The 25,708-nt window shown below is 42.0% G+C and overlaps 4 protein-coding genes and 1 non-coding gene across 7 annotated transcripts in view; 2 read left to right on the forward strand and 3 right to left on the reverse strand.

The window, feature by feature from the left end:
• Positions 1 to 165: 165 nt before the first annotated feature.
• Positions 166 to 4,403, forward strand: LOC136439821 (diphthine methyltransferase-like). 2 transcript variants are annotated; one of them, XM_066435435.1, is made up of 5 exons: positions 166 to 235; positions 436 to 613; positions 1,030 to 1,367; positions 1,757 to 2,232; positions 2,674 to 4,403. In XM_066435435.1, the coding sequence occupies exons 2-5, from the start codon at positions 461 to 463 to the stop codon at positions 2,856 to 2,858; spliced, it is 1,152 nt and encodes a 383-aa protein (XP_066291532.1). In that variant the 5' UTR covers positions 166 to 235; positions 436 to 460; the 3' UTR covers positions 2,859 to 4,403. The 2 variants fall into 2 exon arrangements, with proteins under 2 accessions (XP_066291532.1, XP_066291533.1); XM_066435436.1 differs by having other exon boundaries at positions 1,760 to 2,232.
• On the reverse strand, positions 4,100 to 7,604 carry LOC136439823 (large ribosomal subunit protein bL12-like). The gene is made up of 5 exons (XM_066435438.1): positions 7,491 to 7,604; positions 6,343 to 6,562; positions 5,758 to 5,823; positions 5,260 to 5,400; positions 4,100 to 4,653 (listed from the first exon to the last, which is right to left on the reverse strand). Exons 1-5 carry the CDS (start codon positions 7,556 to 7,558, stop codon positions 4,528 to 4,530), a joined length of 621 nt encoding a protein of 206 aa, XP_066291535.1. The 5' UTR covers positions 7,559 to 7,604; the 3' UTR covers positions 4,100 to 4,527.
• Positions 7,605 to 7,828: 224 nt separating this feature from the next.
• On the forward strand, positions 7,829 to 10,220 carry LOC136439820 (mitochondrial enolase superfamily member 1-like). The gene is made up of 3 exons (XM_066435434.1): positions 7,829 to 8,633; positions 8,819 to 8,962; positions 9,389 to 10,220. Exons 1-3 carry the CDS (start codon positions 8,124 to 8,126, stop codon positions 10,067 to 10,069), a joined length of 1,335 nt encoding a protein of 444 aa, XP_066291531.1. The 5' UTR covers positions 7,829 to 8,123; the 3' UTR covers positions 10,070 to 10,220.
• A 452-nt stretch (positions 10,221 to 10,672) lies between these two features.
• Positions 10,673 to 25,708, reverse strand: part of LOC136439800 (DNA-directed RNA polymerase III subunit RPC5-like) — a 28,858-nt gene continuing 13,822 nt past the window's right edge. Inside the window, exons 1-21 of one of the 2 annotated variants that reach the window (XM_066435394.1) lie at positions 25,337 to 25,506; positions 24,926 to 25,047; positions 24,478 to 24,528; positions 23,980 to 24,057; positions 23,538 to 23,650; positions 22,361 to 22,443; positions 21,429 to 21,545; positions 20,672 to 20,718; positions 20,325 to 20,444; positions 19,344 to 19,426; positions 18,836 to 18,880; positions 18,334 to 18,425; positions 17,516 to 17,636; positions 16,095 to 16,176; positions 15,584 to 15,643; positions 14,697 to 14,854; positions 13,740 to 13,807; positions 12,943 to 13,430; positions 12,289 to 12,366; positions 11,861 to 11,986; positions 10,673 to 11,430 (exon numbers count right to left, since the gene is read on the reverse strand). In XM_066435394.1, the coding sequence (XP_066291491.1) occupies positions 11,374 to 11,430; positions 11,861 to 11,986; positions 12,289 to 12,366; positions 12,943 to 13,430; positions 13,740 to 13,807; positions 14,697 to 14,854; positions 15,584 to 15,643; positions 16,095 to 16,176; positions 17,516 to 17,636; positions 18,334 to 18,425; positions 18,836 to 18,880; positions 19,344 to 19,426; positions 20,325 to 20,444; positions 20,672 to 20,718; positions 21,429 to 21,545; positions 22,361 to 22,443; positions 23,538 to 23,650; positions 23,980 to 24,057; positions 24,478 to 24,528; positions 24,926 to 24,958 (2,100 nt within the window). In that variant the 5' untranslated portion in view covers positions 24,959 to 25,047; positions 25,337 to 25,506 and the 3' untranslated portion in view covers positions 10,673 to 11,373. Of the gene's footprint in view, positions 11,431 to 11,860; positions 11,987 to 12,288; positions 12,367 to 12,942; positions 13,431 to 13,739; positions 13,808 to 14,696; positions 14,855 to 15,583; positions 15,644 to 16,094; positions 16,177 to 17,515; positions 17,637 to 18,333; positions 18,426 to 18,835; positions 18,881 to 19,343; positions 19,427 to 20,324; positions 20,445 to 20,671; positions 20,719 to 21,428; positions 21,546 to 22,360; positions 22,444 to 23,537; positions 23,651 to 23,979; positions 24,058 to 24,477; positions 24,529 to 24,925; positions 25,048 to 25,336; positions 25,507 to 25,708 lie in introns of those variants that run through there. The other variant, XM_066435395.1, reaches the window with a different exon arrangement.
• Positions 25,184 to 25,265, reverse strand: Trnal-aag (transfer RNA leucine (anticodon AAG)). The gene has a single exon. It is a non-coding gene; the product is annotated as a tRNA-Leu (tRNA).

Below are 25,708 nucleotides of genomic sequence, written 5' to 3' on the forward strand. Positions count from 1 at the left end.
ATTTTTTATATGATTGAAAATATTTTCCTGCAACCTTCCCTCAAATTATTAATAATGATAAATATTTGTATCTAAAACGTCAGCCATGAAATATTTCAGAGAATTGTTCAGAAATGAGCGTTGCACGAAAATGTTTGTCTATCGCCCTCGAAGTCAGACGACGGGTTCAACCGAGGTCAGTGACCCGCAGACACGTGGAAGACGGGGAAGGAGTGGTGTCATCAGCTGTGACCAGGTGTGTGAACATGTTGAACATGTGGAACATCAAGTCTCTACCTAACATTAGCTGTTGGTGCCAAGTTTACAGCTGAATATGTCAGATTAGAAGAGAGAGTTTATAATACTTTAAAACATTAGCTTGATGACAGTTTAAACAGATTTGCTTTGGAATTGAGGTTTACTTTATGTATCTAATACTTTTCAACTTCCTTGCAGTTGTTGCCTACCAGTGGGTACCACAATGTCGTCCAGCACACGCCAGCTGCAGGTGCTGGATACTGAGTACAGTGCAGACTCTGTGGAGTGGTGCCCCATCTCTGGGTACCAGGATGTGATGGTGTGTGGGACATACCAACTGGCACAACAGGAGTCACAACCACCCTCTGATACCCCTGTATGTGTCAATCATATCAATGTGCACTTGTGTGTGTCATCTAGGTCTCTATATCATCATTATTGCCATCATTTATAGAATATTTTCATTAATGAAACAAGTTATAGGCAAGTGTGGATGGGTTTTTGGAAAGAGCAGACCATTATGGATGGTGGAAAAAGCTGTCCAGTTTAAGGTTAGGGGTGAAAAAAAGTGGTGACCAGCTGTTGCAGCTTTTTCCGCCATCTGGACTGGACCCCACTTTCCACCAACCCAACAATGTCTTATAGTTAAAGATAAGGGATCATGAGTTCATGCACACCTTCCATTGAAAAATGAAAGTCCACTAGCCTCAATTGTCATTCCTCTGAAGCTTTGTCAGTCCTCTGGCGCAGGAAATAGATTGGATTTTGACACACCTTTTTCCTTCCCTTAAGGATGAATCTGGAACGACAGCTGTACCCCAGACTCGCCTTGGTCGACTCCTGTGCTACCACCTTCTTACTGAGGATGCCGTTCATCTTAGTGAGTTCCAAAGGACTGACCTTCCAGCCATCTTAGACATGAAATGGTGCCACAACTCCTTGAACGAGTATCCAGGTCTTGGCATTGCTGATGCCAAGGGGAGTCTCAGTGTTTGGACTCTACAAGGCAGACAAGATAGTGAAAATGATGATGCCGGCAGATCTAGAAGCCTGACACAACAGTGTAAGGTACAGATTGTTGAGGAAGGGCTGGTGTTGTCTTTAGATTGGTCCACTGGCAGGCAGCAAAGGTGGGTAGAAACATTGATTTTCATATTGCAGGATGCAAAAGTTTCAAGACTTTTAGGGCTTTCATAAGGAATAAGATATGTACTTCGGCCAGGAAAAGTTGAAAATAACCCCCTACCTGGTTACATGTATTCTCTACCTATGCATCACATCAAATATTAAGCATGGACCTATTTCCCTTGTGTTTATTATTAGGACAGTCATCTAATTCTGACCTGAGTTTTTCTGTATTGAGATAGTGCTGATACAAGATTGTACTAGAACTAGTTGTTTGGACATTCATAGTAATGATAATGATGTCAGTTTATGAAATAAAACATATCAAATAATGCATGACATTGTATGTATGCCGATTTTGAAAGGTAACAAATATTCATTCCCCTCACATCAGCAGTGAGCCAGCAGTCATCACCAGTGACTCTCAGGGCCAGCTTACCCTGTGTCAGGTCTCACACACTGCCACAGGCACTAACATCATCTCTCAATGGAAGGCACACGACTTTGAAGCCTGGATATGTGCCTTCAACTACTGGGAACCAACCACTGTCTACTCAGGGGGTGATGACTGCAAGCTTAAAGGTTGGGACACAAGAACACCCTGTACCCACCCAACCTTTGTGAGTAAGGCCCACGACATGGGTGTGGTCAGTATCCATAGCAACTGTCACCAGGAGCACCGCCTAGCGACTGGGAGTTATGATGAACATGTGCTACTTTGGGACACCAGGAATATGAGGAGAGCAGTTGCAGATGTACATGTTGGAGGGGGTGTTTGGAGGCTAAAATGGCACCATTTAAACAAGGACTTACTCCTGGCAGCATGTATGCACAATGGCTTCCATATACTAGATGTCAGTAAGCTTACAGGTGAGTGGTTTGGTATTTTGCAGACTGTTTTGCTGTACTGGTTAAAAGAAACTTTCCCTCCATTTAAGGAAACGCAAAGATTAACTCATCATGAGTTGTTTAAAAAAAATGGACAGGAAATGCTACTGTCTTAGGTTCCAATATCTGTTTGGAGACAAGCACTCAACAATTTTCATCCAAGATAATTCCTAAGACTTAATTTTGGAAACAGCCACCCAAAATGATGATGATGAATAAAAGTGATCTCCAAGCAGATGTAGAAAGGTAAAATCGTGTTTCTCAAGCTTGAGAAATGTTACCATTTTGCCTTTGTACATCTACTTGGAGAATATGAAGTAACTTTTTGTTGTTTGATTGTGCTACTGATTTGCTTGACAACAATATTGGTTCCTGCATACTTCCAAGATATGTTAACGAGTATCTTTGTCCTTTGCAAACCAGATGGCAATCCAACTGTAGTGGCATCATACATGGAGCATCAGTCTTTAGCATATGGAGTGGACTGGTGCAAACAGACCATGAGCTCTGCACAGATGTCGGCATCAAGTGCAACACCAGGAAAACCTCTGCTTGCCTCCTGTTCCTTCTACGACCACAGCCTTCAGCTCTGGGAGTGGCTATCTTAGGGCTGATCCTTTCCACTGGATGATGATTGCAGAGTGACTGTTGAGCGGTCGACTAAAATTGGATTTGAGTGACCTTCGGTTTGTAACCAGAATATAATGCAAGATGCAAAAATATCGTTCAAAAGATGTAGCAAAACACACAAAATGTAAAAAAGTTAGAAGTTGTCTGACATTTGTTGGGCTTTACTGTATGACAGGGCACTCAAAGGACAGCAGAGACTAACTGCCTTGCTTGAAGTTGAACACTGATGGAAACAACTTTCCTGTTGTCTGCCTGAAGCCCCCTTTCCACTAGACCACACATAGAAGATATGATGCAGGACATACAGGTATGGTTTAAAAGACAAAACATACAACAAACAAAACGATTCGTTATCTTTGAAGTCCTTTTAACGACCAGTCATGCATAATTTTGGTCGCTCATAGTTTCTAGTATGAAGTGACGGAATGAAGATGCCGGCAGTGATCGGAAAGAGGCTCCTTGCAAACAAGGTCCTGGTCAGCCACATACTAACAGATGGAGCTCGCCATTTTGCAAGGGGCCTGTCTGAGAGTATGAAGGCAATAGGAAAATGCACGAAACACCCGAGAAATTTTGTACACATAGGCAGGAGTGTCGCCAAAGCTGTCCGCCATGGAAGCTGATGTCGAGAGATGTTCCCTGGTACAACAGCTGTCTTAAGATACAGAGTGAAGTCCAGGTTTGCAGAGGAGCTGCGTGTTTGGCTAAATACGGAACACGACAGTGCTGTGCTGAAATTCACTGGCTCAAAGAGACTATTCTCAAAAATAATAAGAGAAAAATTTGAGGGTATGCGAATTGCACCTTGTGCGCAGGTCCCATCTGGTGATCCCTCCCCTTAGGCATGGCATTTGATATAAATTTAGTTAAAGCTGTACCAACCTTTTAATAAATGTTGATATTATTCATATTCATCTGAATTAAACTCTTGTAGTGCATTTGAATGTCTTATTCATTCCCTATTTAAGTTTAATTTACGGTGTAAATTGAGACACTGCTATACATTGCCTCTCATATCATGGTTACTTTTGTCACCATATGTAATACTAACCCAGTGCTGTACTAGTCTGAAATATCTTTGTGATAGCCTCGTCTGTACTTGTTATGAACAAGTTTAAATAATAAATAATAATAATAAAAGAGGACCTGTGTGTTATCTTCTTTGTGTTGAGCATTTAAAAAACTATTGTTATTTGCTAGCAACAACATGAACAACAAATTCATCTTAAAGACATGGTTTAATAATATGAAAACTGTCTATATTGTACCTCATGAAACTCCTGTCTCTGACAGACAGCGCACTGTCGGTACATCCTATCTCTATCTTACATCACACTACAGGCAGTAGAGGCTTAATATGATACAGAACAACATCCAAGGAAAACAAGACACTGTGCCTGTCCTTGATTTCTTTGGGGGCTTTATACTTCTCTTTAAAACAAACAAACAATGGAAATGTTGTAAAGATTAGTAATTAGCAAGACAGGAAGTACATTAATCAGTAAATAAGTTGCATATACCAATCACAGATTTTCTTCTGCCTCTTCTTGTCTTCTTTGTAGTGATCTGAAACAAGTGTCACACCACATACTGATTTTGTGTGTCTGTATTGCCTGTACTGTACTCTATTCTCCAGTGTTCCTTTTACTAATCAATCTGTACAACTGCCCCGAGAGGCTCCAGGGCTGCCTTTATAGTCTCTGCTTCCTCCTTGGTGATGCCTTCCTTCACTACCTGAGGTCCTGTAGTCGTCGCCTCGACAAACTTCTTGGCCTGGAAAGAAAAGGAACATTTGAGAATCGGATAGTGGTGCCAAATTTAGTTCTTGTGGTAAGGCAAAATTTGACTCCCAGGCCTAAAGATGCTGAATGCTTCTTGTAAGATATAGTAAATCTTGAAATGTTTCCTGTTGCTTTTTTTTCTCACATTTTTTTATGGTGATCTTGCCAACTTAAAATTATGACACGGCAAATATGTTGTTTCTATCGTATTACCACTGTACTACTACTACAGAATTGTTTCTGACGCAAATTGAAAAGACTGCAAAAACCTCCTTTTCCCTTCTAAAACGAAATAAAACCACAGAGAAAGTACATGAATTTACAGTCCCTGCTCAAATTCAAATTAAAAACAGGACACTAATCCCATGATGCCTGTCAAAATCCCACACTGTACCTTCAACTTCAACAGATAACCCCGCGAGGGGCAAAGTGGGGGGCAGGCCTCCAGCCTGGCGCGGTTTGACTCAACGGTGGGAGCCGTAACAACCGCGCCAGGCAGGGCGTTCCACTCAGGGTACCTGAACCCCTCCTCCATGGGTACATACAATGTAGACAAGTGGAGATGACCTGACCAGTCTGGGACTATTAATGCCCTTACCTGCACAAGATTCATGCCCTCCTTGTGCGTCTTGATTTCCTTGATAAGTTTGACTTTGGTGGCATCATCAAACTTCATCAGTTTGACAGTGAACTCTGTTTGTTCCTCCTTGACTTCCACAACTGCCTCTTCTTCCTCCTCCTTTATTGATGGAAAAGAATCAAGTGATATTGCCACTTCATACACTCCAAAAATAATACACAACAAAATAGTGCATCTTCCTCAATGAAAAGGACACAGCAGCAACATGCCAAGAATCTAAAATTACAAATGTAGAATTACATGAAATTACAAAGAGTATAGCATGATTTTAATTGCGCTTCTAGTCAGCCGCCCGTAACCGCCAGCCGCCTAGGAGCGGAGAGGGGACATAAACCCCCGGACAGCTGGAGTTTGCGTTATACAGACTACAAAGAGTACAACTGTGACTACTTAGCCATATTAGCTTTTAGCTGACATAAAACCTAAAATCTGGTAACCGATCATTCATAAGCTCACCTTAGGAGGGGCTGCTGCAAAACCTCCCATAGGCATCATGGGTGTGTCTGCAATGTTGAATGTTTTCTGAAACATAAGAAGAAATTCAGACTTCAGAAACTCTTCAAACAACATTCCTGACATCTAATCTGTCACATTGCGTAGACATGATCATTCCTTCTTTTACAGTACTGCTTGGATGATTAGATCAATGGCCATGGTGACTTACGGCATTGTGAGGCATTACGGTCAGATAGAGCATTTGGCCAAGAACCTACCATCTGGCCCCAATATTGTGCCCTTGGGAAAGGCACTTTATACAACTTTCCTCACATTAGTCAGGTGAAAATGAGTTCCTAGCTTCATGATCAATTAGGGATGATCTTCAGATATAGCCTGGGTGCCATCCTCCGTAGTAATTGATAGTTCAATCTTAAGCATGCAATGATTGAGCTAGTGGTTACTACGGAGGATGGTACCTAGGCTACTTCAGATAGAACATTAAAATCAAAAGAATGAAGTAGACTATAAATACAATCATCTTGTAAGTCATACAATGAGAGCAAGAAAAGACGGAAATTTCATCCAAATAAGTTTGGTACTCACTTTAAGCAAGCCATTAAGCTCAGACACTTCCAAGAGAGTGAGGGTCGCAATATCGTCTACTATTTTCTGGATTTTGGGCGGGATTTCCCTTGTTTCTCCGTCAGCTAAGGGTGGTGCGAGTGGCTCTGTTGTTGACGTGCACGCCGTCCTGGTCACGTGCAGTAATCTCCTCTGCTGCTGCTGCTGCTGTGGTCTGATGGTACATCTATGGATGGAAGATCTGAGGACAAAAATTGATATTTAGTTGTTTTATGAAATTATATCCCTCATTAAATCAGGACCCCTATCGCTCCACGTTGGCTCTCGCGAAGGGGCCCTGATCTTCAGCGCCAGTAGACATGGTTCTGGCGCCGTTACTGACAGTTGCTCATGAATAATTAATGAGCTATCCTTATTTGGCGGTTAATTTGTTCTGAACCTTAAGTAACGATGTGAGACGTAACCTGATTGGTTGATAGCTTTTCAGTGTTCTTTGCGCTTTTGCGCCAGATGAGGAGAAGCAAATCCTCTGACTGGCTGAAGCTGTATTGGTGGTGACGTCGCCATGTCTACCGGCGCTGAAGATCAGGACCCCTTCGCGAGAGCCAACGTGGAGCGATAGGGGTCCTGATTTAATGAGGGTGAAAATCATGAGACCCTTAAAATGAATGTTTTTGTGGGTGCTCTGCCTCAGTAGTATCAAAATTAAATGGAGCACCTACTTGCCATTCTATCATACACAGGAGTAGAAGAGAAGGGCAGTTGACACTGGCTTTTTCTGTGACCATGGTTGCAGTTTTATTCACCTTTAAAAACTCATAGTATGAAATTACATAAGACGCTGTTTAATACATATATGGTATTTTTAATAGTAGAAGTGCCCTCCACCCCAAACAATTCGCAAGTTGAAATGGTAAATATGTCGCAAATTAATGATAAACGCTATCATAAGGTTACGGCATCCTTCATATACATGTTGCCAATTATGTTAGTGGCACTGTCTCGTCGTCAAGGTCTATAAAAGCTGTGTGGTTTATCAAAATTTATGTTATAAAATTATTTGTGTGGGAGGGGGGTGGCAAAACTTTACAATGGCGTGGTTTTGCACTATATCCAAGCGACAACAGTTCGTTTTGCACAGCCACTTCGCAAGAACGTGACTTTCTTACCTTGAGAAGGAACGTCCTAAGTGGACAATTTGGCAGGAAAACCGTGAATACCGGACTACCGCGTGCATCTTCCAATCTCTGGAGGTCACTCACCCACATGGGTCTTTCGTAACAGCACAACGCAACTGAAATATTGTCAACAAATTCATTACAAATATCATATCCCTGGTAAGATCCTAAATTTTTAAGTTTAAACACAAATTGACATTTTTTTTACTAATGACACTAACATAAAAATGCAATTTTTTATTCTGTAACTCATGAATACCTTAATTTGTGTTACGTTTTGCAGCGGTCTAAAGGTGCTGCACAGAGATCTGTCCCATAAGCCAGTGCGTTGACCTCTAACCTTCAGCTAAACCCGGAAGTGTCGTCTGCAACAAACGTGTGCGGCAAAGTGGAAAGTCCACCTGAACAGTTTGTTTGAGACGCATCGACAAAGGGGGCCAACAGATCACAACTGACCTTTGCAGCACCGCGAACTATTGACGTTTGAGAGGCGTACCGAACGGACTTTCCCCTTTGACGACAGTGTGAACAACTGCCCCTCCCCCTTTCTTTTACCGTGTGTGCCTCTTTGAGAGTAGCTCTTTGCCTTTCTCGTCTGGGATCCAACCTTCCGTAATCTTGACCATGCCTACCATAACAGGTCTGAAGGCGTATGACCTTCGCTTCCCGACCTCCCTGGAAGCCCACGGCTCGGACGCCATGCACACAGACCCGGACTACTCCTGCGGGTACGTGGTCATCACCACGGATGCCGGGGACGGTCTGGAGGGCCACGGGCTCACCTTCACGTGTGGGCGGGGCACGGAGGTAGTGGTGGTCGCTATACAGTCTCTCTCGTTTCTTCTCGTCGGGAAGAAGTTGGAGGATATCTACGACGACTTCTCCAGCTTCTGGCGCGCCCTGACGAGCGAGAGTCAGATGCGATGGATCGGGCCCGAGAAGGGGGTGATCCATCTGGCCACGGCGGCCATAGTCAACGCGCTGTGGGACCTGTGGGCTAAGAGAGAAGGCAAGCCTTTGTGGAAACTCCTAGTCGACATGGATCCGGAGAAGCTCGTCTCCTGCATTGACTTCCGTTACATCAGTGACGTCCTTACCAAGGAAGAAGCAGTTGAAATGCTGAAGAAAAAGCAGGTAAGGTCTTAGTAGATACCATCTCTAAAATGTAGAAATGGGCCAAATAGAGTGAATAGTATGCTAAGGGGGTCGGCTAAGGAGAGAGAGACAATAGGCGACCCGTAGGGCCTGGTAGAGGGTAAATCTCGTGCACATTTGTATAAAATAGTTCAAAATGTCATGCATGTTTTGTCCATCTGAAGGAAGGTAAAGCGGACAGGGAGAAGGAGATGTTGGAGAAGGGGTACCCGGCCTACATCACGTCGGCTGGCTGGCTGGGCTACAGCGAGGATGAGATCCGCAAGAGGTGTCGGGAAGGACTGGCACAGGGATGGACCCGCTTTAAGGTAGGATTCCTGTAGTTTACTGTGTAGCTTGAATATGTGCAATTTAAAATGGTCTCTTCTGACATTCAACCGGAACATCATGGTTAAACATATGACAATATACACAATACTGATTGCTAAATAGTACTCTCCAAGTAGAGGAGTGGATTAGGGTGGTTTTTGAACTGTTTTTTAAGGCGTTTTTGTCTGGCTTTCTATTTAGTCCCGTTTTCTTTAATATGTCTGGTTGGCAACATAAAGAAAACGGGACAAAACAGAGAGCCTGACAAAAATGCCTAAAATACATCAAGAACTAGCTGGACCCACTCCTATGCTTGGACAGTACTAAATAGTGGGCTAAAGAAGGTTCTGGGGAAGTTGTTGATACTAATAAGTTGGTTCCCTTCCTGTCCACATCAGTTTAACCTTCACTGTTTACTTTTACAGGTTAAGGTAGGCGCCGACCTTGCTGATGACGTGCGTCGCTGTGGGCTCATCCGTGAGGAGATCGGCTGGGACAACACCATGATGGTGGACGCCAACCAACGCTGGGACGTCCAGGAGAGCATAGACCACATGAAACGTCTCGCTGAGTTCAAACCACTGTGGATCGAGGAGCCCACCTCTCCTGACGACGCCCTTGGCCACGCAACCATCGCGAAAGCGCTCAACCCACTGGGGATCGGCGTGGCCACGGGCGAGCAGTGTCAGAATCGCGTCATCTTCAAGCAGATGTTACAGGCGGGCGGGCTGCAGTTCTGTCAGATCGACAGCTGTCGGATGGGGGGCGTGAACGAAGTGGTGTCCGTCATCCTGATGGCAGCGAAGTTCGGCATTCCCGTTTGCCCTCACGCCGGAGGGGTGGGTCTCTGCCAGATGGTGCAGCACCTCGCAGTCTTTGACTACGTCTCGGTTTCCGCCTCCCTCGACAATCGCGTGTGCGAGTTCGCCGACCACCTCCATGAGAACTTCAAGGAGGCTATTGTTATCAAGAACGCCAGCTATGTCCTACCTAAAGCTGCGGGCTACTCCACCGAGATGAAGCCAGAATCCATCAGTGGTTATCAGTACCCAAATGGTGCTGTGTGGCAGCAGCTGTTTAAGGAGGGCAAGTTCACTGCTCCTTAGAGACACCTAAGGTCAACTCAACATGCCATTTTCATTGATTATTTCAATAAGTTGACAAAGATGCATTCCAAAAGCTCATAACCATTGCAATGTTAGAATGTTTCAGAGCAATGTGACAACAGTACATTGATTAAAAGAACTGTATGATTCACAGGTTTCAACTTTGTGCCTTGATTCAGTACCACTGCATACTGTTCATTGTACTGTTTCTCTGAAAAGGATGCAATAAATTTGACTATAAACCAGGGCTCGAAGTTAATTTTTGGGAGTAGGTGCACTGGTGCACCTAACCTAAAACTCTAGGTGCACAGAAAGAATTTTGGGTGCACAACATAAAAAAGTAGTGTCAGAAAAACATAATTACCAACCTTACTGCTTCTCTTGAGAACTTCAATTTGTAATGCTATACCTAAATACAAACTTCCAAATTTTATACAAGTAATGCATCAAAGTACAACAAAGGCTATATTGCCTTTTTTTATACTTTAAATTTCAAGACTATTCTGTATGACCAGGTTTGACTGTCTTCTGTACTTCATACTGTGAGACTGTTGAACATCTGCTAGGTAAAACCAACACACCTTAATAAGACAAATACAAAAATTACATCTGGCCAGTTCTTTATTCTTAATGGATATACAAATAATGTTAACCTTTGGCATGATAACAGCAGATACGCACCTCTCACTTGGTACTGATTGTTAGATATCTCAGATGCTAAGGGTTAAGGTGACATCAAATCCGCAAAATGAACAAAAGGAATGTAAATACAATGAATTGTCTGTTGAAAAGATGGTATCCATCGACAGCTGATACCAATGATCTTATTTTTGAACGCTGTAAGGCATTGAGTTTCATAAAATAACAAAGGCAGTGTATATCCAACAGCATTCTGCGTCCTGATGTCTGTTGTAGTGTCAATCTCAGGAAGAATAAAACAGAAATGTATAGAACATTAATCTTTACTGAAATCAAATGATACTGATTTTCTGAACTACTGTTCACCTGTGTTCAATGAAAACTTTGTTTCATGATTGGAAGTGGGCTGCACAGACATATATCTGTGACCACATGTTTGTCCAGACATTGTCAAATCTTCTTATAGAATAAACTTTACCACCTGACCACATTAACACAAAACATCAAACAATTGATACAAGGAGTAGATCTCCAAAGAAACATTATAGACTGGCCAAGTTGTTATCTTTTTTTCTTTCAAAGTTCACCTTTCAAGCTGTTTTCATGTACAAAATTTATAAGGTCTTGGCAGAGACTTGAGTGTGATCTAGACGTTTTGTTGTGTGCTAGGAGGTAAGGGATCCCTTTAAATACCACTGTGTGCCTTTCACCATGCAGACCTCCTGGAAAAAAATGAAAACACAATGATTAAAAGTGGGAGAATTTAGAGTAGGGAGTTTAAGGACATATCATATATGAGGTATTGGTTTGTAAAATATATTTGTTAGCTAGCATATATACTGAACAAGCTGAACCAAATATTACAAAGCAGGCTCCGCTCCTAAGGTGTCGCCAAAAACGAAGCATTAACGTGTGTAGGAGTAGGAGTCTTCCACCATGTATAGGGTGAGAATGTTAACTTTCTATGCAGTCTCTACGTAGATTATATTACTATTACTGTAAATTCATTTCCAAGTATGCGGACAAACACAGTTACTCTAAACAAAGCATTTCAGCAGCAAGAGTGCACACAAAACTAACTGTAAATAAACAATAGGATTAGGATAACTTAAAGACAATGCAACCAACAGGAAGGGGTGCTGCCATACTCACCCTGAGAACTTTTTCTATGTCGTGTTTGTTGGCCTCCTGGCCGATAGCTTCTTGGACTTTGGAGTTGATAGCATTACGCCGGAGCTTGAAGGACTCATTAAACATCTCTAAAATGGTCTCTCGAATCTGTATCAGGAAAATCAGCAGTTATTTTTATATCCTTTAAAAGACTATACATGGTTGTGTTCACAGTTGGACTTTGCCCTTATTTTTCACTTCTCATAGCTAATAGGAATACATGCAATTATAATGGCAAAAATTCAGCAATTGATAGCTTATCCTACAAGAGTTTGCAATTGTCATGATTGCTAGATATATTCACCTTTGATCCAAAGTCCAAGGTGTTCTTTGCTATAGGCATGGTGCATTTACTGAGTGATAACAGAAATCAATATTACAGTATCAAGAAATCAATAAAAAAATCATACCTTGTCATATTTGTCTCCGACATGCGCCAGAGCAAAAACCTTCTGTTGGTCTGGAGTAGCATCAGAATTCGGTGGCCACTGTTGGAAAATGTGATTAAAAAAATCATATTTTCTCAAATATAGCACCAACATCAACATAGAAAATATTTGCTTCGAATATTGGAACATGCAGGAATGAATGAATGGTTTATCGCACAACTTCATAAAAGTATTTTGCAGCCTGTTTTTACATTTCTTTATACACATGGAATTCAAAACTGATGAATGTAATCAATATCAATAAAACTAAAGCATTTAAAAACTTACATTTACAACAAACATACTAGAATATCCAAAAAGGTAACAGATAATAGAACACATAGTAATGACAGCTAACACAATAGAACATATAATAGAACAGATAGTGATGAAAGCTTCTACATCTGGTAGTATTCAGTTTAGTGTATTTAGGAGTTTGACAAAGTATGGAAAGCCAATTGAAAGTACAAAATGTACATGTACATGTAGTTGACATAACCATCGGAGGGAGCACTTTCTGATTTAAGAAGTGACATTGAATTATTTTAGAACATGCAATGTGACACAGCAACTAATTTTTCTACAGCAGAAATCCTGAAAAACAGTCTCTAAGTTACTAACAAAGCAATGACTCACAGGTAGCTGTATCTGCATGGCCCCCGCTTCAAACATGGACTGTTCCAGGAGCTTGTCAGACACGCCCGTCCCCAGTACGTCGCCGGGTGGACACTGCGACAACCGCAGCAACAACAATCTCTTCATCTCGCTCATGCTCAGCACCATGTTACTCCGCAACTTCTCGTCACAAAATCTCACGACCTCTGTCCTTAGTTCGTCCGACGGTTTGCCAGAATTGTCACTAGTGTTAGCAGCAAGAGCAGAGGCTCCCTTGGGGAGCGTGAGTACTCCATTTCCCAGATGGTTGTCGACGCCACTGGAAATGTCCATAGGTTCCCCCTGGTCCACCGGTTCAGTCTTAACAATGGCGGATTCGGATAACGTCGTAGAGTTTTGCGCCGCCGTGCTACTTGGGTCGATCTGTTGCTGAGACCTGGATCGGGCCCGCTGTCGTGCCACCTTCACTCTCTCCTGCCCAGAGACGACAACACTTTCCCTTTCTTGGCCTTAAGAAAAATAAAGAGACAGCCTTTAATGACTTCCAGATAATAAACTGAAAGACCTGCATTAAAAATTGTTTTAAGAATCTTTTAGAGTAGAGTTTGAAAATCTAATATCTGAAATACCAGAACCCATGGGATTTTAATTTTGAAAATTTTGACACTTTTTATGATTTCTTTAACCATGTACACTGAAAAAGTACATTATCGCACATCTAAAATACAGTGTTAACATCAACCAACATACATGTACCTAGGAACACCCTTTCTGAGTTGTAAACTATCTGCATCTGTATATACATGTTAAGTCATTACCTGGGTGGGAAGGTTCCTTTCCTTTCTTAGGAGTGTCACCCTTGGCCAGCTTCAACAACTTGGACAACCTGTTGAGAAAAGATCTCAGTAACCCTTGGAATAACGGTTCAAGGTACATCATATCACAATATCAGGGCTGTCTTTGAACTTTTTTCTGTCCTACTCATTTTTTGTGAGCCCATGTTGTTGACTGTCGTTGTTAAATCTGTCATTTTAAGCTTATAAAAATACATTTTCCAAGTCAGAAAATTCAGATATTTGAGACTCTTTATCCGTGACTCCTGCCCCTCCAATTTACTCCGACCTTGTTGAAAAGCGGCCTTGTGGCCGAACAAGCATTTCGAAGAAAAATAAAGGCTTTGACTTGACTTGACTTGACAGAGTTAATTTTTTCCTTCCCAACAAGCACCCTCGTCTCAGGACAGAGGGACAGGTCCTGGAGACAGCCCTGCACAGCATTTAAACCTAATGAAATGTCTAGATGTGCCTTTCTAACTTTACTTCTTTGAAATCTTTATTGAACATCCTAAAATGCATGTCAAAATCTGATAACGATCATTGTAATAACTCTATACTGACAGCTATATTTTAAAAAAATCAATATTCTATCTATCTTAATACAGTGTTGAAATTTTTTTCAACACAAAGGTATTCAGGGATCAAATTTTCGACGACCACTGTCGCCTTCTTCAGGATCAACAATGATCAATCGCTGCAGTGCTTTATCTATCTTGTATCAGGGGTTCATCAAAATAGGGAAAGAGGGGCGCTGCGCCCTCTTGCTTTAGCCCAGCACCCCCTTGTCAAATTCAGATTTTAGCTTAATCCCAAGCATACAGCCTTCCCTCAGCGATTGATTCTTCCATAAATACATAGAATTCGCTCCCTCGCCTGTGTGTGCTCCCTCTTGTTTATTTTTTCTAGAAAAACCCCTGTTGTATCATCTTCTTTACTCACTGTGAATATTTGGCATCCCAGAGCATCTGTTGCCTCTGCACTACGTCTGGATACCTGTCCATGAAGTCCTGGTCGTGTGGCAGGAGGAACTCCCAGCCTTTGTTCACACGCACCACAGCCAGCTGCTCAAAGATTTCCTTCACATCTTCATGGGGCAGCTGGAGGGATAGAGTTATATCAACACATATGACATCTGTGGCGTCATGTGGCGCAAGTGGTAGAGCAAGTCGGCTGTCAAACAATGGGACCCAGGATCTAATCCCGGGTTGTGCCCAGAGACATGTCCGAACTTGTGCCCCGACGTTGTGCCCTTGGGAAAGGTACTTAACACGACTTTCCTCACTTCACTCAGGTACAAATGAGTACCTACATGTAGCTCATCTAGGGTTAGGGACGTCCCTCGGATAGGACTTTAAATGGAGGTCCCGTGTTTGGGGAGAGCCACACCCCGCGCACGTAAAAGAACCCACCACACCTTTCGAAAAAGAGTAGGGGCATGCCCCGGTGTGCAATGGTCCAAACCTTACAGTCTGGTCTGGGTTGACATCTTGAAAAGGTGATAGTCACCTGTTATGTCAAACCTTCCACAAATGTGGTAAATCAAAATAAATAAATAAATCTGTGCATCATAAGAAGATTCTCTGTAGACACCAATCCTGACCCCTTGAACTGACGTTACACAAATAAAGTGATATCAATGATTCAAACCTTAGATATCTATATTTTTTCTCATGCTGTTACATAATCTTACTACATTTTTATGAATGGTAAAAGAGTTAACCATTTTATTAGCCTTTGCCAAACTGAGAATATTGTGATGCTAATAAAATACATGACAACTTGACAAGGATATGATTTATCTAGTAATTAATTAACTGTAGACCAACCTTAATGATGGAAGTGGCTTCCTTCCTCACAATGAACCTAAACTGGGTGAAACGCCACATCTAGACAATAGGGAAAATAGATCATCATTGTACACATTCTTCATCACTGATCTTTTGAGAGTGCTGTAAGATGGTACTAAAATTTTGCTTCACACTGAGTCATCTTGTTGACAGCCTGTGTTCTTGTCTTCTGCATTACATTTTCACAATATGAATGAGTATGCAGATGTGAAATATAAAAAGTAGCTTAAAAACTTGTGTTTAAAAATGTAAAACCCACTCATTTACTTTCTTAATTCTCTGACATTTTTAAAGTAAACAGATCTAGAGGACTGGGATAAAAATTTCATTGTGGCCATGTATTCATTCCCCTTAAACTTTGTGTACTGAAGTGCAAACATTCTCCTTCTGTTTACATGTGGATCTTCTAGTTCTGTATATCCTTTCAAATCCTACACAGAAACAAATCATACCGGTGTGGCCTCAAGCTAGAGAAAATGTAATCACTGACCACATAGTCCCTGCCTCTGCACACCAGCTCTGCTGGGGCACCGCTGTGGGGGCTGCAGGTGTCTTTTGGGTACAGGATGTCACTAACGGGGAGAAGGAACGACAATGAGACTTTCACCCTGGAAATGAACTATAGTCTGTAGTAAAGAACATACAAACAGATTAGCATGCCACCTGCATCCTCCCAGCAGACCCGATATGTTTGTTACCTCCCATAGCGGCCTTGCCCTTCCGAGCCCCTGAACACGGTTCTGGCGACGTCACCACCAAACAGCTTTCAGCCAATCAGAGGGTTTGCTAAAGCTCATTTTGAGTAAAGCCGCAAAGAACGCTGGTAAGCTATCAGCCAATCAGCTTACGTCTTACATCGCTACTTAATTATTCATGAGCAACTAACGACTGTTTGTGCCAAATAAGGCTAGCTCATTAATTATATATGAGCAACTGTCAGTGACGTCCCCAGAAGCCAAAATCTCTGTTCAAAAGATCAGGGCTTGCCGGAAGGGTTTGCCGAGCATTTCCCGAGTTTCAGCGCTGATAAAGGAGGGTGGCCATTTATAGCCACTGTAACAAAATAGCTATTTGGATAAATGGCTGGTGAACTCCAAATTCTGGTTCAGTCTCTGAGTAAAGACAGTGGATGCTGTCTGAACCATCTGTTTGTTTACAAAATTATCCAGTTGCTTGAGTTGCTGTTGTCTTGCGTATCTTACTACCTGGATGTCTGGCCTCCATTGACGTTTGGTAACAAAGATTTTTCTGTTGTCTGATTATATCACACAAAAGAAGACATTGCTACACTTGATATGGATCTACATGTAGATCAAACCTGCTCAAGAAGACCACTCAGGGGAACGATAAAATTTGTCTATGTTGAGAGATGGTAACTACAGACAGGATTGTTCATGCTTGTGTCAATCACCCTCATTAAATCAGGACCCCTATCGCTCCACGTTAGCTTGCTCGCGTAGGAGCCCTGATCTTTAGCGCCAGTAGACATGGTTCTGACGACTTCACCACCAGCCAATCAGAGGGTTTGCTAAACCTCATCTTAAGCAAAAGCGCAAAGTACGCTGCCAAGCTATCTACCAGTCAGGTTACGTCCCACATCGTTACTTTAGGTTCAGAACAAATTAACCGCCAAATAAGGATAGCTCATTAATTATTCATGCGAAACTGTCAGTAACAGCGCAAGAACCATGTCTACCGGCACTGAAGATCAGGGCCCCTACGCGAGCGATCTAACGTGGAGCGATAGGGGTCCTGATTTAATGAGGGTGGTGTCAATGGGAAAAATCATCTATGGGGTCACCAGAAGGTGGTCAAATATTAATAGGTCAGGTGGTCCTTACATAGAGGAGGTTTGACTAGCGTTGAATATGGCCACTGGGAGAGAGTGTATACGTAACATGTGTCCCTCACCTCTTGACCACCCAGTTGCCCTGGACCAGCATGGCCACCTGCTGGACTGTCCGCAGGACTGCCGTGGGGTCCACTCCACTGGTCAGCAGAGCCAGCAGCTGGGAGAAACTCATCATCTTGGCTGGGAGGAGAAGGAACACAACTCAGCACAAATCTTCTTACCTTCCAAACCCAGCTTCTGAATCACAAGGGTTAAGGGTTTGAATCTTGGCCAAGCCATTCCAGTTCAGAACTGGATAAATGCATTTATGGAAGACATTTCAAGGTAAGACACGTTGAATATGCTAAAGAACCCAACACACTTCTTGAAAACACAGTGTGCTCCAGTGTATCTTCTTCTTCCTGTGCATAATGGCACCTAAATTCCCCTTTCCCAACCAGTAATACTTTAGATTGTTTTTTGTATTTTTGGCCAGAATCATTCAGAAAAGGCTCCGACATGTTTGCCACCCTAAAGCCCCCGTCACAAATAAAGAATTCAGCTCGGCCGACGTGTTGGCAAGCTTCAAATGTGCATTTTCGGCCGAAGTACGGCCGACATCCTGTCGATTACGCGGGCTTCGGACGATTTTTAGTTGATCAAAGTTGATCCAAATATTGGCCGTTTACCAGGTTAGTCGATTCTGACTTCGTCCATGTCCAAAAGATGGTACCATCTCATGGGGGATTTTTAGTTTTTAGTGTTCAACGGACGTACCCGAGATTTTCATTGGAAAATACGGTCGACGCTCGGGTGATATTGAAATTCGGCGAGCTTCGGGCGATCTATAAATTCGGCCGATGCGCGAATGAATTGTGACGCCGGCTTAAAGACTTACCATTGGTCATTAGAGCCTTGACCTGATCCCCTAGGCTCAGGTTCTTCAGCTGGGACAGGGACAGGACATTACTGGGCATGGCTGGCTTCTCACTGGGAACAGAAAGGGAACGTACATTGGTGTAGTTAATAAGTGCATTGATATGATTTTAACTTATCTTAATTTATTCTATTGAAATTGCCATCATGGTATAATACACGTGGGACACAGGCAGCTATTGCTGGTGTCGTGACCCACACATAAAACATTACAGAACACGTAGTAAAACATATATTGCACAGATTACAAGTTACAAACAAAACAATAAATGCAATCTAAAAAGCAACCTCATAAACAAAAGACCTAACTATCAGTCCATATCAATAGTCTGGTATTGTTACTAGTTCCAGCTTATATTGAATTATCAGGTGATAGCAAGATACTCTTCCAGTGGCGATAAAAAGATAAACTGACACAACACAATATAACTGATAAGAAAAGAGCAACACCAGCTACAGCCTACCTGCTATCTTCAGAAGCCTCAGGTAGAAGCATGGATAAGTACTCCCTACAAAACACAGGAAAAACCAAAGGTCATTACACACACATGTCAATGTCCTGTAATTGTTAATCCTGTATAAACACAATGTAGACTTAGAGCTGTGTATCTAAACAAATTTTAGGTACAGGTACAGGTACACGGGTTTAGGTACAGGTCTGTACCAAAACAGCTCTATGTAGACTGTATAATTATGTTATTAGTATTACTATAATTAAGAAATAGGCACACTTCAAGCAAGCATCATAATCATAAATATGAACTTATCTTAGTTACATGTTTTAAAGAAACATTGGTCTCCAATAGTTTCTATTGGTAGATTTATTTTTCTACGTAGAAAATCAAAAGAAAACGAGCAGTGTTCAACATGTATTGTCACTTTTTTATCAACACCTATCTCCCCCCGAAAAAATACAGAATAATAATTCATTCTTGAATTCTGAGGTCCATTGTGTCTGAACTTGACACTTACTTTGGAGGTCTTGTTAAGTGGGATGCATCAAAGTCTGTAGCCCTGGTGTACAGTAACTGTCTCTCCTTTTCAGCATATGGACCCTGTGGATCATACATGTACATGGCCACGAGTCTACATGAGTGAATATAACTGATACGGACAACTGAGCTCATGCACAGAAATGAGACAATTACATTTTGTCTTTTAAGGCAATAGATGAAAACTAATAAAAACTTCTTTGTTAAACGCTGTGTGGTTCTCACGTATTCTCCGAAAAATTCAGAAAGCACTAAAATCTCAGTGCATTGCTGTAAGTTAGGAGCAAGCGAAAAGATTGAGCTAGCGGTTACTACGGAGGATGGTACTTGGCTACTCTGAGTAAACTAATAAGTTCAACAAGACCCCGTTCATACTAAGCAGCACAAGTCACCCGAATCGCCGAAATTGCAGAAGCCGCTTTCCTTCACACCGGAGGTCGAACGAGCGCGAGTTGTAAAATGGCTACACGCTTGTTCCGGTGGAATCCCTAATGTTTTGTCTGTATTCCCGAAGATGGCCATGAGCACGCGTGTCTCTTTGTCATCCCAGACCCCCAAATCGCCAGATTCTGCCATATTTCCGCGAAATATTCCAACAAATTAGGAGGTAGGCGAATATCGTATTATGGCGGAAAATAAGCGGAAATTAAGGCTGACGTCGCATATGACCCCTTGAACCATGTCTGGGTCAATATGCAAAGTAATGCGCCCGATGCGCATCGATCGACTTGGAGCGTTCATACTAAGCCGGAATGCGACCAAGTCGGTAGTAATCCACCTCCCGGAGGTAGATTGGCTGCAATGCGCATCGGGCGTTTTCACATGCGAATTGGAGCGTTCAAACTAGGCCACAGCAATGCGGCTTGGGCGATTTCAGCCATTCTGGCGACTTAGTATGAACGGGGTCTAATAGAATACAAAGGTGTGAAAGACAAGCATGCAATTGTCAACGTTAACTGACCTTGGTCCCATGAAGGCTACAGTTGATCCACTGCTCCTCAGCCACCTGCTGCTCAATGTACTGGTATGACGCCATTCTGCGGGCCTTCGTCTCGTCTGTCTCGGGACGGGCAAAACGGACCTGCAGAGAATAATATATGAAGACACTGTAAGCCTAAGTATGTTATCTGCATGAGCGTACAAAGTCCAGAAATACAAACTTATAGATAGCAAACAAAACCTGTCATGTTGTGACAATACAGATCCCAAAAAGACTAACTTAAGTTTGATTTATAACTTAGATTACAATAATTAAAAGTGTTACTTTGGATCCAGTTTCTTACATTTTTCTCTAAATCTCTGTCTTACCGTAACGGCTCTAGGATTGTCCTCTTCCTCATCTTGAGAAGACTCACCTGAGAAAAAAAAGAAGTCAAGACACTATCACTACAAAACACAACTTGAATAGCTGTTAAATACATCATTACAGTTGCATGTTGAATGTGAATGTGCATGGTACTGAGACAGGGGTGCCAAAGAATTCATACGAATTTTACGGAATTCATACGAGTTTTACGCAATACATACGATCCATTACGAGAAACAAAAAAATTTTACTGAATACATACGATCCATTACTAAGAAACATACAAATTTTATAGAATTCATACGATCCATTACACGGAATACATACGATCCTTACTATTTGTTGGGTCACATGACATGACCGCCAAATTCAATTTTAAGATATCAATGACGTATCCGATCCGGATAAACTCTAAAAATCTCAAGCTGCACTAAATTAAGACTGATGTAGGCTTAGACCAACTAGGAGGACCAGACAAAGCTAAATTCGGTGCTAGCGCGATGGCCAACAAATTAGTAAGGATCGTATGTATTCCGCGTAATGGATCGTATTCCGTAAAACTTGTATGTTTCTGCGTAATGGATTGTATATATTCTGTAAAATTTGTATGTTTCTTGTAATGGATCGTATGGATTCCGTAAAACTTGTATGAATTCCGTAAAACTCGTATGAATTCCGTTAAACTTGTATGAATTCCGTAAAATCCGTATGAATTCTTTGTCACCCCTGTGAAATACAGTGACTACAGTCAGTAAGTACCAGCATCAGCAGCCATGGCGGCGGCAGCTTCCTTCATCCTAACATCAGCTTTATCCAGGTAGTTGTAGGACGGCCTCATCTGTACTGTTCCATGGACAGGTGTCAGGTGTAGCTCACCTGTGGGTAATACAATAAAACAGCTGTGTGTTACCTGTTACAAAGTGTATAAGGTCTGTGTCATCACATTTACCCTCCTTGATGACAGCAAGAGAAGGTATCAAAACGCATTAGATGTGGACACTTTCAAGGTTTGCAGGGCGGCTAATCTAGTGAAATTGACTTTGTACTATTTTACCAGTAAAGAAGTGAGAGAAAAATTATGTTGTACTGAATATTGGTAGCAAAGAACATAAGGATTCCAAATATAGTTTTTGGAACCATACGCAAAAGTTGAATGAAAAAATAAATAAATAATAACAAAAAGGTTATTGATCAACATGAACAGTGCGATTGGTTGAGCTGGGTCAGGTGACCCGAACATGGCTGCCCCCATGGATGCTAACAGAAACAAAATTACAGGTTTGCGTAGCGAAACCTATGTAGGATCCGTCGGGTTGTGTGAGGGCCGCCATCTTGAATTGTGACGACATAGATCGCCATTTTGTATTTGCAGGTTTGCGTAACAAAACCTTTGATGGTTTCATCGGCATGTGTAGTGGCCGCCATCTTGATTTTGTGACGTAGCAGGGTAGTCATACCATTTCATTGGGAGGGGTGTTTTGGGGGATCGCTAGTGTTCTCTCTATTTTTAACAAACCGGCACACAACTATCACACATTCAACTCAAATGAAAAGAAAAATTCAATACTGATTCATATTTATAAAAAGACCCTGTAATCGCTAAACTAACATAGCAAACCTGAAGTATATATAGCACAAATACTTAACTCTAGTAGGTATTGTATCTAAAACCTGTACAAACTGTCACTCACCATCTCTGACCATGCCCACAGCATAGCAGGAGGAAGGAGTGGGGACCGTGGTGGAAGTGAGAACCTGTTTATCCATGACATCACTGGAACACAACAAAAAAATCGTGTGAGTTGTAATGAATGCTGAATACACGAATCAAGCCACAAAAACTTGTCAATGACTACACGGACGATGTCATCTGCCGACACCAAATGTGAAAAAAAACTTTGCCGCAGATAGGGGTGGATAACGGTTCGCTGGACCTGATTCGGACCTATATAACATCCAAGAACCGAGTCCAAAAAACCTGAATGCCAAAAACCTGAGTCAAAAAAAAACTGAACAAATTACAAATATATCTTTCTATTTTGTTTGATGAAAATTGTTTTGAGTCTCCCTATGAGAAGAAAAGGCATATACAATGTAAAATAAGTGCAACATTCAAATATTAAAATACTGATTTGCCTTAAAAGTCTTCTCACCAAGAAACTTTTACAGTCATGCATGTCAGTCTTAATTCGCTATGCTTAATATCGATCATTTTAATAAAACAAAACATGTCAACTAGAGAGGATCAGGTCCAGGTTCAGGTCCGGACCTGAACCTAAATCTCTGGAACTTAACCTGGACTTGGACCTTATTAAGCTGAACCGGTATCCACCCCTAGCCGCAGAGCAAGACGGTGTCTAGGAAAAACTAATCTCCAAGCAGATCTATAGGTTGCGAAGACCGTATCAAACTGGCAGAAGAAGTATGTTTTGCAACCTAAGGATACAAGCTCCTTTTTCCAGTTGGATACGGTCTTTGCAATCCATTGGGCCTGCTTGGAGGCTAAGGAAAGGAAAGGAAAGGAATCTCGAACCAGTTTAGCTCAAATGAACTCAATGAACAGATGAGCTACTCTTCCACTGGACGTGACAGAGGAGACAGACGCTATGTACTGAGTATTTACAGGTTCAGTGTACCGGGGAAATTCCCCTAGCTCTTTTCGACAAGCACAATGAACAGTGGACCACGGCTTAACGTCCCGTCCTAAGGACTGCGATCTTTAACGGTAGCGTGCATGTCGGGTGAGCGACACAGCCGGGATCGAACCCGGGGCTTCTAGTTCCAGAGGCAAGATCGCTAACCACTGGACTACGCACGCTACCTAAGGAAAAACCCCAAAGGTACTATATCGAACTTTTGCGTTCATACCTTCCAAAATGTGAGGCCTCCTGTCCCTTGCCATCCACATTCAGTGCTATCTGTTCCCCTTTACTCCATGCATACTGTCGACTCTGGGTATCGATCCCAACTTCCAACTCAACCTGGAGGGCACAAGAAAGACAATGTTACATCTAACGATAACTTCAACTTCTGTAAATGTTTTCAAGTTTGCATGGTTTTTATTTCCCGCTAAGGGGCAATGGTGTGTTTGCGGTGGTTTTAAGTTTGCGGCAGTGCTATAGTTACATACTGCTACAGTATTGGACAAAAATGTTTGCGGTACGTGGCTTTGAGTTCGCGGTGAAATGGTCGCCGCAAAAAGACGCGAACACAAAACCAACGCGAACATTTCTGCATTTACAGTAACAGTAGAAATGCTACAGGCAATTTGAAAATGTGATATCAAGAGGCTGAAAATGGGTAGACAAACCTTTTGATGTTGAGGTTTGAACCGTGCTGCCTGGACCTTGGAAGGGTCATGGATGACCCCTGATGGCCGTAGGGGGTACTGCAGTAATAGATTAAGCAATACTGTGGCCAAAAGTTCTCTTTTTATAATACAGTCATATATTAATGTATAGAGTAGCATAAAACAAGAGGTATTTTAAGATTTTATGTATAAATCTTGGCACGGTTGCGACGGCTCCCACCGTTGAGTGGTTCCGTGCCAGGCTGGAGGCCTGCCCGCCTTAGCCCGGGACCTCAACTCCCCCCTACTTTGCCCCTGAAGGGGTTATTTGGGGGTATCCTAATGTAGATGTAGATAACAACATGTACACTTGCTACAGAAAAAATGTACAGGCCTTTCAAATTAAGTATAAGAATACGAAATAGTTTAAGAATGATTTCTGATAAATTGCCGTAATTGCTGTGACCTTTAGCATGTGATGTAATATTACCCAAACTACCCAAACATAACATTTCTTACCTGAAAAAGGTACAAGTTCTCTGCAAGCCCTTTTGCAAGGAAGACATCAACCTTTATGGACAAAATAAAACTTAAGAAATTAGTAAGCTGTATAACGACAATTAAATGATATGTTATACAGACATTGAGGAATGTATTTTGATATTTGTAACATTTGGAAGAGTAATTTGATTAGTGCGAATACAGATTTGCTTCCTTGGACCCATTCTATCCATCGCTTCTATATCCTACACCACGTAGTTGCAACATGCAACATACCGGTACCATGTGCAACAACTACGATTACAAGAATGCTAACGTTATATTATGTTATTACCTATTGACGCTTTTTGAGGAAAGCACGAAATACAATAACTGTTCTATGATGTTTAACATATCATACTGCATATTTGTGGCGGTAACTTTCCAGTTGATAAACTTAAAATGTTGAAATTTGTAGCGTTTGTACCTCGTCAACTACCGGGTCGTCGTCTTCCGCCATGCTACGATGTCAAAGTTCAGGATGCAGTCCCGAAGAAATAAGATAGGGAGCGCTGTTGGTTGATCTTGATGCGTGGACTGCGAGATGACCTGAATGCATTTGAGAAATGAAAAAAAAAAACACGGAGGGAGGTTTTGAGGTAATTCTGATGATATGGATGGTAAAAAGAATCATTGGATAAAATGACAAAGAATATTGTAAAACCCCTTTAGAGTGCAAAAGTACTGGCAGCGGTGGGATTCGAACCCACGCCATCGAAATGACTGGTGCCTTAAACCAGCGCCTTAGACCGCTCGGCCACGCTACCATTTCATGGCACGAGAGGCGTCCAGCTTAGCCTTGAAACATTTTCCGGCAAATACCACACAATTCTCTCACCTGCGGCTTGTAAATCGGTTTTAACTGATTCTTGGAGGTTCCTGGACACAAGTCGGTGGAGCGAATATCCCATTAAAGTACAAATTCTTCAGATTACAGGAATGATTTGCAAATCATCTGTGCCTGATATGCATGCCCGCCTAAAAGATGGCGGCACCCTGCTGCAAGTGTGGCCAAGACCCCTTATCCAAACTAAATATCTATCAATTTCGAAAATCAGACTGTCTCACAAAATAACCCTCTTTCAGACGGATCTTTATCTCATAGATCTAGACATTGTACAACGAAATGCACTAAAAATACTAATGATAATCATACAAAAGACTTTTAAAAGTATAATCACTAATGCACAATGCTATAATTTTGAATAGT

This window comes from Branchiostoma lanceolatum, chromosome 8 (assembly GCF_035083965.1).
Source record: "Branchiostoma lanceolatum isolate klBraLanc5 chromosome 8, klBraLanc5.hap2, whole genome shotgun sequence".
Taxonomy (NCBI): Eukaryota; Metazoa; Chordata; class Leptocardii; order Amphioxiformes; family Branchiostomatidae; genus Branchiostoma; species Branchiostoma lanceolatum.

Excerpts from the sequence above, each read along its gene's own strand:
- LOC136439823 (XM_066435438.1), bottom strand. The coding sequence starts at position 7,558 with ATGCACGCGGTAGTCCGGTATTCACGGTTTTCCTGCCAAATTGTCCAC. Across the intron at positions 5,401-5,757 it reads TTGCAGCAGCCCCTCCTAAG|GAGGAGGAAGAAGAGGCAGT; the intron begins GTGAGCTTATGA and ends CCATCAATAAAG. Across the intron at positions 4,654-5,259 it reads AGGGCATGAATCTTGTGCAG|GCCAAGAAGTTTGTCGAGGC; the intron begins GTAAGGGCATTA and ends TTTTCTTTCCAG.
- LOC136439820 (XM_066435434.1), top strand. The coding sequence starts at position 8,124 with ATGCCTACCATAACAGGTCTGAAGGCGTATGACCTTCGCTTCCCGACC. Across the intron at positions 8,634-8,818 it reads AAATGCTGAAGAAAAAGCAG|GAAGGTAAAGCGGACAGGGA; the intron begins GTAAGGTCTTAG and ends GTCCATCTGAAG. Across the intron at positions 8,963-9,388 it reads AGGGATGGACCCGCTTTAAG|GTTAAGGTAGGCGCCGACCT; the intron begins GTAGGATTCCTG and ends TTACTTTTACAG.
- LOC136439821 (XM_066435435.1), top strand. The coding sequence starts at position 461 with ATGTCGTCCAGCACACGCCAGCTGCAGGTGCTGGATACTGAGTACAGT. Across the intron at positions 1,368-1,756 it reads TCCACTGGCAGGCAGCAAAG|CAGTGAGCCAGCAGTCATCA; the intron begins GTGGGTAGAAAC and ends CCCTCACATCAG. Across the intron at positions 2,233-2,673 it reads AGATGTCAGTAAGCTTACAG|ATGGCAATCCAACTGTAGTG; the intron begins GTGAGTGGTTTG and ends TTTGCAAACCAG.